We start from the raw sequence: 10,736 nt of genomic DNA, 5'->3' as shown, positions 1-10,736 counted from the left end.
CTAGGTTTCACCTTAGCTAACTGGAAACCCTGTACCGGACCTTCAAACATATTTGTGCTGTCGGAGCCGTTTTGAAGCATTTCTGATAGACTAACATGGCTGCTTAGTGGTTAACAACAATACCAAATATTCCAGTTTTGGAGAGTGGAATTCTAGGATTTCATTTGGATGTTACTGACCACTAATTAGCAGGCATCAGGTCTGTGTGATGCTCCTATACAGTGTAGGCTGAGTTAATAGCTTAGCATTCCATTCTCTCATCCAAACACAGACACTTACAATGGGTAATGTCCAACCTTTATTTACAGTCTATGTTTATAAGAACATTTCCTCGTCAGCAGATGCGCGAGTCCATATTTCACCTGAGAGATCACGTTACAGTTTGACTTCGTCCACCTGAGTCTGTTTCTTGTCCGCCACTGTCCCTCCTATGTACAGTCCTCCCAGCTCTTCCTCCAGCTCAGGCAGGTGGGTGGAGCCCAATGGATCCACAGGACCTGCGTCCGTGTCTCCCAGCATCCTCCACCAGGGTAGCCGGCTCGCCTGGAGCATGGCGTTGTGGGCGTCACGGGCACGAGCAGCGACGGGACCCGACGGGCTCAGGAAGGTGTCAGCATCTGTCTCTGTGACAACAGAGAGGGGCGGAGCATCTGTAGAGCCAACATGTTTACTGGTTACTAATTGATCAACTGTTATTAACTGATCCGACTGATCTCAGTTTAACTCCAGATGTGTGAAGCTGTGTGTGAGTGTGTGAGGGACCTCGGAGCAGCTCCAGCTGTGTGTGCACGTGAGCCAGCAGTGCCTCTACCCGCTGCTCCTCCATCCTCTGCTGAGCTCCTGTCTGCAGCACTGACAGCAGCAGCAGCTGCACCTCCTCATGGAGGCAGGAACACTCCTCAGGAGAGACACGGAACGACTGAGGGCGCACGCACAGACACAAACACACACACACAAATCAGTAGCGTGCAAAACATCATGGGTAACAGTTGAGGACTTTTTGAAATCAATCTCGTACCTGATGTGTAGCGATGTACTCATCCACCTGCTGCTTTAGCTCCGCCCTCCGGCTGTCTGTCAAACCTTTCTGACCAATCCAGAAAGGAGGGAGGGGCGGGACTTTTGCTGCTCGTCGTTTGTGTAGAAAGCGACGCACCTGAAAGAAACGTAAGATAAGACGGAGTAAAGAGTAACCAGCTCCAGAGAATACAACTTAACAGATGTGTGTGTGTGTGTACCCCTCTCTGCAGCATCCTGACAGCTCGCTCTCGTCTGAGCATGTGCCGCTGCGTGCTGCTGTAGTGTCGTCTCTCTCTGAAGCCTCGCCAGAAGCTCTGGATCACCACAGCGGCTCGATTCTCGCACTCCTGCAGGTATGACTGCACCTGGTCTGAACAAACAAACACAGAGTCAGGTGTTTGAAACCAACCACGATCCCACCAGTTAAAAGCAGAACCCTAAATCAAACTTCTGTTCAGCCTTCACTGAACAAAATTAGAAAAAAAAAATTTCATTATTTTGAAACAAATCTTCCACATGAGAACACAAAAATGTCCCCAGACTCTCTTTCATTATGATTTCCATCCATCCATCCGCTTATCTTTTTCAGGTTTGCGCTGGGGGGGGGGGGGGGGGGGGGGGGGCGCTGGAGCCTATCCCAGCTGCCTTAATGCAAAAGGCAGGGTACATCCTGGACTGGTCCCCAGTCTGTCGCAGGGCATTGATGATTCATTTCATTTAGATGAATCATCGTAGCGGTTTAGCTGAAAAACGAACACTAAACTTCATGACAGAAATATTGGGCTGTGCAGGAAAGTTGGAGATTATAAACCCTGTGAGGTACAGGCGTCTCCTTTATAAGATTTTAAAATCTGCTCTCAGGAATTCTTTCTTTCTAAAACGCAGACTTCATGAGTTTAACAGAAACTAAAGACAAACCCAGAGAGATGGCGCTCTGAGTCTGAACAGGAGGGATTTTAAGGTTTAGTGATTTCTACATTGCCTCGTGGTTTCAGGTGCTTTGTGTCTCTCACCTGCTGGAAGCAGCTGCAGCAGCTGTCTCTGTTTCTGGTGGAACCTCCTCCTTGCCTGCTGACGTCTCACACACACCTGAAAACAGCACGGCGAACAAGCTTTAGTAAATATAACACACACAGCCTTCAAATTAAAAATGTAACTCTGGGAATAGCTAAGGGGGATTTAGAAGAATAGAAGTTTTGTCATATGAATCAGAAAGGTTCACCTGATACTTGAGCTCCTCCTCCCACAGCTGCGCCTCCTTCTGCTGCTGCTGCTCCCTTCTCCGAGCCCTGACACACAAACACACACAGGTTGAACTATAGGCATCTGTGAGGTTGCTTTGATCCAAGCTCCTGCTTGTTTCCAGCTCTTTTGTTTTTTAATCCTCTGACTCTTTTAATGTAGCTTTGCATGATTAACAGTTTAAAATAATCCCTATTTATTATATATTCATCTTATACTGGGCCCCATCAGTTCTGTCTGATAAATTAAATTCTAGATTAGTTTGCCATGAAGTCTTACAGTTTGAAACCTCCAGTTTGATAATTGGTTTAAGGTAGGCGGGGCTTCTGTGCTCTCATGTTGGCTAAACAACAGGAAGTAGTCACCTGTACTTCCTCTGCAGGACACTGACGGCTCTGTTGAGACTCTTCACTCTGCGTCTGGTCTTATACGACCTCCAGGCTGCTTGGATCACACATGCCGCCCGCACATGCTCACTACTCCCCTGCACATAGACAGCAGGGGTCAGAGGTCAAGCCAAGTATTCTCTCTCATGCTATTTTAAATTTATTTATATGGCAGGAAATAATCTGTCCTACATCCAGGAGACAAATAAAAGAATAAGTAAATAAAATAATTATTTCAATAAAATAGGTAAACAATGTAATCCATATTCAGCTTTACAGTGTCAAATGTTTTAAAATAATGAGAGAGAAAAATTTAAGCTACCAAAGTATATTTTGTTAATGAAATTAAAAATAATTATTTTAATATCCCAAATAAGGCACTTAAATATAAAAATATAGTTTTAATTAAATAACTAATAATAAAATTAATATATTTTATTTAATTGAAAACTTGTTTAAATTTGTATTTGAAAAACAATTAAATACTACATTTTTTTGTTAACATAAAAACATTTAAAATGAAAGAATACTAAAAATATATATTTTTAAAAATCGGTTTTATTTTTGACAATATTTTTACATATAATGTTAGAAAAAATGTAAATAATAAAAAAACATTTAAAAATATATTTTTGTTTAAGAAATAAATAAAAATATTAAATAAACCAATAAAATATTTTGAATACACTTAAAATTTAGCAGAGAATTATTTTTTTCCTTTAAAAACAATGTCAGAACAAAAATATTTTTATGACTTTAATAATTAACAAAGCGAACCCACCTGTGTTTGACTAACGACATCCTTCTCTGATTGGATAAGAGCGATCAGCTGATCAATGCCCCGGTCGAAGCCCCGCCCCCTCCAGTCTTTGTGCAGCAGGCTGTCCAGACCTGCAGACGCACAAACACACAGTGACCTCTGACCTTTCGGCTGCTGTGACACACTTACACATGTGCTATGTCCCAATTCAGCTGCATCCTTCGGAGGCTGCATTGGGAGGCCGATTACATCACAGCCAGGCGACGAATGCTGTCCCAGTTCGAAGGCTGCTCCAAATGCAGCCAACAAATGCATCCTTCATTTCCCCGAATTTGAAGGATGGGTCGGGTGTATCCTTCGTGGCCCAGAATTCATAGCGCAGCCCAACCAATTCCAGTTTCCAACAATGGTGGGAGCTACTTAGTTGTAATATTGCTCTTATTAACCTTTATTAATTAAATTATTATTTATAATATTTTTATAATAATATAGAAATACTTTTCAAACACCGCAATGGCAGAGGAGCGAGGCTAAAGAGTTTGAAATATTACTCTTTCTGGGTCACAAAATAAACTTTTAACATTTTTTCAGGCAAAAATGTAGCTGTGTAAAGTTCAAATATCTGCTTGGTTTATCGAGACATCACATATTTGCAAAATTGCTGTGACATTTTTGGAGACCTCTGTTACCCACCAGCTTGATAGCTGACCAGGTGGTCAAGGCTCACTAGAGCCGGCCAGAATACTGGACTCCCATCACATCGTTTTCTGACCCTGCGCAGTCTTTCGCTACTCAGGTTAAACATGATATAGAAGTAATATGTTATTGTTTAATAAATCGGTTTGGCTGAGATTAAAGTTATAGTTTTCACACAGCTGAATAAACGTTAAACAGAAAACTGATTAAACAGAAGTGTGAGATGGTCTAGAATTTACTCCAATGTCCTGTTATATTTTAGATAGCCAAAAGCAGACAGCTGAGTTTATTAAAGTCCGCTGAGACAGCGGTGACGCAACAGCCTTGCACTTCCGGCCTTCTCGGTCTTTGGACCTGGCCTTCGTGGTCTACGTGGGCTGGGTCCTCCGATGCATTCAGGATGCTGCCCCTGGATTGGCACACAGCCCTCAAGAGACTACTGACCTCTGAAGCTGAGGAGGAGGGGCCGGAGGCAGCGGCCCAGCTGACTGGCCATAAGAAGGATCAATCTGAGGGAGGCCCCTCCCACCGTAGAGTCAGAACTGAGAGCTAATTGGCCAATGGCCTCGTTGAGCAGCAGAAGTATGGAATCGTCACTCAACCCAGACAGGAAGTCGCTGCAGGGAAAAGAACAAGCTCAGTAGTGGTCAAAGGAGCTTGCAAAGAAAAGCGTCTGGACTTGTTTAAGTTACTTGAAGACGTTTCACCTCTCATCCGAGAAGCTTCTTCAGTTCTAAGGTCAAAGGACAACTGTTTGCCTTTCCTGGAACACAGGAAAGGCACATTGTGCACATTGAAGAGAATGGCAACCTCAACATCGAAGTTTACCGGAAGCCCACACACATGGACCAGTACCTCCTCTTTGACTCCCATCACCCTCTGGAACACAAACTTGGAGTAATTAGGACCCTACACCACCGGGCAAAACATGTTCCCTCCAAGCCTGAAGGAAAAAAGAAGGAACACACACTGTCATGGTCCGTGGTCCTGTGTCTGTGGAATGCGTGATGCTCGGGTAGCCACACCCCCGGGCTGGGCCATCACCAGCACACCTGCTCTCCATCACGGTGATTACACGGAGATCCACTTAATCCGGCACTGACGGATGCTCCACGCCAGTCCGTTAGTCATCCCCACAGTGGTAACCAGACTTCCACGAAAAGTGTGCATTCTCTTCTGCTTGGAACTTTGTTTAACCTGCCTACTTCTGTCCAGGTTTCTACTCGGCGTCTGCTACCTGCCTGTCCTCCGGCTCAACTGGATCTCGCGGTGCTCACCTGGCCCACTCGCCATTCCCACGGACTTCCTGCCCCCACGGACTGCCACACTTCCCTCCCGAGCTCCCACGGTCCCGTTCTATCGTAAGCCCCTACTCTAACTCAGTCCTGATATGTTTTCCCCGCTTCCTGGCTCCCTAGTAATCATCTCCCCTTTCTATTGCAGCCCCCCGCCGTCCCGATCCCGGCTTCCTCGTGTCATTGTTTCCCCGGGTTTTTAGTTTCTGTTTTGCTCTCTAATTTCCCCGGGTCGCCTTTCGTTGTTTCAATAAAGTGTCTTTCTGTTAGCTCGGAGTCTGCGCCTGGATCCTTTCGTGCCCGCGCACCACGGCCCATGACACACACATAAAGGAAGCACTCAAAACGTGCGGCTATCCTAAATGGGCGTTCTTAAAGTCAGCAAAAAGGCACAGAAAAGAAGATCAGACACCAGCGAGGGAGGATAAGAAAGACAGACGCAAAAACATTGTCATCCCCTATGTAGCCGGTGTATCAGAAAAACTCAGGAGAGTTTTCTCCAAGCACAACATCCCAGTGTATTTCAGACCCAGCAACACGCTCAGACAAAAACTGGTTCACCCGAAAGACAAAACGCCAAAACACAGACTTAACAATGTGGCGTATGCTGTACAGTGCAGCGAGGAATGCCCAGACCTCTACATTAGAGAGACCAAACAGCCACTTCACAAGCGTATGGCACAACACAGAAGAGCCACCTCCACAGGACAAGACTCAGCAGTCCATCTGCATCTTAAGGATAAAGGACAGTCTTTCGAGGATGCCAATGTTCACATTTTGGACAGAGAGGACAGATGGTTTGAAAGAGGAGTGAAAGAAGCCATCTATGTCCACTGTGAGCGACCATCTTTGAACAGAGGCGGTGGTTTACGACACCAACTCTCTGCCATCTATAATCCAGTTTTGAGTTCCCTCCCCAGACGCCTTAACGCCCACTCACATCCTGGGCCATCTGACCTCAGGAATTCGCATGATAAGGTGGGGCCAGGTTTCACAATGAACTCACCCGAAACTCTGGCTGATTCGGACCCACACCCAGTTTCACACCTTGGCTCAGGCGATTGGAGGATCATCAGGGGGTCCTCTTGTCCCTCTGTGGGGGGATACTCCCACTAGGTTTAAATCTGGGACTCCCCACCATTTGACCTTAGAACTGAAGAAGCTTCTCAAATGAGAGGTGAAACGTCTTCAAGTAACTTAAAGAAGTCCAGATGCTTTTCTTTGCAAGCTCCTTTGACTACGATGACCTGGATGACTGAGAACCTTCACAGACAAGCTCAGTAGTGACAACATTTTAATCTAAAGTTTTCAGATGCTTCTTTCTTACAGGTCAGTGATGTGACAGACGGGGTCCGTCTGAATAAACTTTATCAACACAGTCACAGACAGGAGGTGGTGTGTTACCTGTTGGCCGTGCAGGTTTGAATCCACATCTGGACACAGAGCAGAGACACAGTGACATCATCACACACCTGGATCTGCTCATAGTGGATGGAGCTGAGGACTAGACACACACACACAAACACAGTAAGGTTAAACACAGTTCCCGTGGGTCTTTTTAGTACTGAAAGCTGCAGGTTTAGTAGTCAACTGACCTTTCTCTGTGAGGTGAGTGTGAGCGGCGAGCAGCCAGCCGACAGAGTCCATCACCTTCCTGAGGAGAGACACATTCTGACACACACACACACAGAAAGATTTACATCCTCAATCTGACTGCAGCTCAGCTCAAACATCCACCAAATCAAGCTTCTCACCTCCGTTCGGTTCACCAGCTGAGCAGCCAATGACAGCAGAGCATCCACGACTGACGGCAGGAAGAGCCGATGAAAGGTCTCAGAGTGTGGGCCAGGCTCCACCCCCACACAGCAGGAGCTGCAGACAGACAGACAGGTGTGGGATCGCCATCCTCCTTCAAATAAATCCTCAGTTTAAAGTGAAGCTGTGATCTCAGGTTACCTGGTGAGGTGGGCCAGTGTAGCAGCGGCACTCAGGTCGCCCCACAGGCTGCTGGGATGCAGAGACAGAACACGGACGCAGTGGATCAGCACGCCGCTCAGATACAGCTGAGACTTCAGCCGAGTCAGCTCGCCACTGTTCACGTGGACAGCTGCCGAGTTCAGAGCATCTAACACAGGAAATGTAAGATAAAAAGAGTTGTACATGCTCTTATTCTGAAATTTTGTTTGACAGAGGAACTGACAGGAAGTGAGCCTCTCACTGTTTAAGCTATCATTCAGCAGTCTGAGTTTTTCCACCGGGGTCAGGTGTTCATTCTCCAGCTGCCCCTTCAGCTCCAACACCAGCTCATTCTCCTCTTCCTCGGGCTTCTTCTTCATCTCCATCACCTCCAACTTCCTGTAAACACAAAACAATAATTTCCAAAATATCTGATACAAAACATAAATACCATAATTTTGTTTTTAAAAAGAATGATAAATAATAAAAACATTAAAATAGCAATTTGATAGCATTTCAATTATATTTTAAAAAATACAGTAATTTTATTTGAAACATTAAGTCTGTATTAAATTTTTCAAAACATTAGATGTTAAATTAAGCTAAAAATAAAAGGGAGTTCTTTACCTTTTATTGCAGATAGAAATGGTAAAATAAACTATAACCGTTTAAAAGATTACAATCATTTCTGTTCATTTAAATTTGTTAGCATTTTTATTAACTTATATTTCATTTATATATACAGCACATTGAATTTGTCACTTTTTTGGGGGGAGGGGGCGCTCTAGCAGCTAAATTGATTAAAGTGATTACAGTTTTTTCTGAATGCTTAAACCCTAACTGTGATTCCTGTAGCACAATCTCTAAAACTATCCAGACTTATAGCAAAACCACTCACTGAGTTTGCAAAACTAAAAGCACAAAAACTGCTTTGCACTCAGTTTGCAATTTTGTAACACACACTTTGCAAAACTGTAGGCACAATTCACTGCACAACACTCAATTACCAAATTTCCAACACACTCCTAGCAAAAGTATACACATGTATGGCTATCATTAACACTAATTTGCCAACTGTCTGGCACACTTTCACATGTGAAAACTTTTTTAGATAATTAGTTCACTTTGCAATCAGCCTAAGCACTATAATACAGGTAAGCTGTGTGTGCGGAGTACAATGGAGGGAGCAGAAAGAGTGAGAAGTAGAGGAGGCCGAGGAAGAGGATGTGGAGGTGAAGAAGTAGGATGAAGAGGACGACAAGGACAAGGAGGAGCAAGAGGAAGACGAGGAGGGGGGAGAGGAAGATGAGAAGGGGGGAGAGGAAGGGTAGGAAGAGTAAGAAATAGAATTGCTGATGACATCAGAGCTATGATAGTGGACCATGTAATCAACCGTGGAATGACCCTGAGGGTAGCTGGCCAACGGGTCCAGCCTAACTCGAGCCGCTACACTGTAGCAAGTACCATAAGGACATCTTGAAATGAGAATCGGTTAGTACAGTCACAAAGATTTGTAGCACTGCCATATGCCAATGAGAAACACACCGATACCATTGATGTAAAAATACTGAAATTGTTACTTTACAGAATTGCTAGATGACCAGATGCTGGGGGCAGAAGAAGCATGTTCACTGCAGACCAAGTAACCCATATAGTCATTATGGCGATTGCAAATAATCCTAGACTTGGAAATAAACACTTGTGTTTGTTTTGATGTGTTTGAATAAACACCAGAACTTGAAGTTTGGATCCCTCTATGCTTATGGATCTATGACAGAAGTATGAGCTCAAACTGACATAGCCTACCTTGTGCACAGAGAAAGCAAAAGCCAGATGTGTTTTGTATTCATACCATCAGTGTGCAGTTGGCGCATTGTGTGCTTAGTAGATGATGGCTTGTGTGTACTGTTTGATACGGAAACACCATTTTTACGAAGGTGTGAAGAGTTAATCTAGCTGTGTTTGCTTTTGCAAGAGAACTACAATATTTTGATTATTGGGTGACAGGTTTTCTTATTTGTGTGAAGAGTTTTGCAAAATTAGCCAATAGTTACAAAAAATGTGCTTAAGCAATCAGAAAAAACTGTAAAATAGAATTAAAACTTCTAATTACAAGAATTAACATACCTAAATCTTAGACACCAAAAATAGTTTTTTAATATATTAGTTCAACTATTCCTAATGTGTTTAAATATTTCCAAACCGTTAAACCTTTTAAAAGTTCCACAAATTACAAAATAATATTAAAAATGTTGACAGAAGCACTTGGGTTAAACTTTTAAGAGTTAAAAAAGTCCCAAAGTGTGAAAAAAATCTATTTAGGAGTTCATATAAAGGGTATAAATATTATAGTCTTAGAACGTCTCGAAATGACCCTCTTCGGTCTCTGTAGAGAGAAAATTCATAATGCAGGAAATCAGTGCACTATAAAAAAAGTGCTCTCATTTCCATCTGAAATTCTGTGTGATGGTGCAACACGCTCTCAGGTAAAGTGGCTTTAAAGTACAGGTACACAAAGTAAAGCCCCGCTAAAGCTAATACAGACAGAAGTGTTTCCGGTGTGTCTGCAGAGCCTCACCTGACTCGTGTTTGTCGTCTCAGCTAACAGTTTGATACCACTGAGTGACTCAAGCGGTTACATTAGCCGTCTACATAGCACTTATGGTCACTCGCTGAGTTACAAACCTTCACTTAAAAACTCAAGAAACGGCGACTATTATCTAACGAGCTAGTTCTGTTAGCTGTTAGCACAGAGTAAGCAAACGACTCCTCTGTTACTACGGTAACATGACGTCATGACGCAGCGACGGCACACACCCCTCTGCAGTAAAGTTTCATTCAGGAAAAAAACAACTTTAATGAAAATCTTTATTTAAACGTTTAAACATGTTAAAATAACAAAAATATAAATAGAAAATTAAAGTGAAAATATTTTTTTTTCATGTCTTAAAAATAATTTTAAATATTGCAAGTGGCATTTGGTGAAATTAGTGAAATATTTTAACACAATTTATGTGTTGTAAAAATCAAGTAATCATCAAAAACTTCTGCTATACTTTCAAGATATATAATTATTAGTATTTTAATATATGTGAAAAATTAAAAAAAATTATATTATAATATAAGATATATAATTATAATATTGTGGAAAAAATAAAGCACAGTTAAAAATACAAAAATTTATTAAATGAGTAGAAAAATATTAGAAGTGCATGAAATATATTCTAAAAATTTCACAAAGATGGTCAGATATTAAAATAAGAAAGTACTTGTGCAGCTTAATGAATAGAATAACAATTTATTTTCCGAGTAAAAGGAGATTAAAAATGTGAAACTAAACTGATTTAAAGGTGAAACCCTGTTGCTGTTAATCACAGCTCT

General features: G+C 42.6%; 1 protein-coding gene across 1 annotated transcript; it reads right to left on the bottom strand.

Moving 5' to 3' along the window:
• Nucleotides 1-288: 288 nt before the first annotated feature.
• On the bottom strand, nt 289-10,142 carry iqcb1 (IQ motif containing B1). The gene is made up of 15 exons (XM_085449933.1): nt 9,934-10,142; nt 7,618-7,754; nt 7,356-7,524; nt 7,154-7,271; nt 6,995-7,070; nt 6,804-6,903; nt 4,549-4,721; nt 3,430-3,539; nt 2,628-2,746; nt 2,243-2,309; nt 2,034-2,109; nt 1,239-1,390; nt 1,019-1,156; nt 763-919; nt 289-650 (listed from the first exon to the last, which is right to left on the bottom strand). Exons 2-15 carry the CDS (start codon nt 7,739-7,741, stop codon nt 376-378), a joined length of 1,854 nt encoding a protein of 617 aa, XP_085306059.1. The 5' UTR covers nt 7,742-7,754; nt 9,934-10,142; the 3' UTR covers nt 289-375.
• Between the last annotated feature and the right edge of the window lie 594 nt (nt 10,143-10,736).

Source organism: Copadichromis virginalis, linkage group LG23, assembly GCF_057382275.1.
Source record: "Copadichromis virginalis isolate Kocher_CV1m ecotype Utaka linkage group LG23, C_Virginalis_male_GT1.1, whole genome shotgun sequence".
In the NCBI taxonomy this organism is placed as follows: domain Eukaryota; kingdom Metazoa; phylum Chordata; class Actinopteri; order Cichliformes; family Cichlidae; genus Copadichromis; species Copadichromis virginalis.
This window is presented reverse-complemented; position numbering and strand designations above follow the sequence as displayed.

Excerpts from the sequence above, each read along its gene's own strand:
- iqcb1 (XM_085449933.1), bottom strand. The coding sequence starts at position 7,741 with ATGGAGATGAAGAAGAAGCCCGAGGAAGAGGAGAATGAGCTGGTGTTG. Across the intron at positions 7,272-7,355 it reads ACACTGGCCCACCTCACCAG|CTCCTGCTGTGTGGGGGTGG; the intron begins GTAACCTGAGAT and ends GTCTGTCTGCAG. Across the intron at positions 2,110-2,242 it reads AGGAGGAGCTCAAGTATCAG|GTGTGTGTGAGACGTCAGCA; the intron begins GTGAACCTTTCT and ends TGCTGTTTTCAG.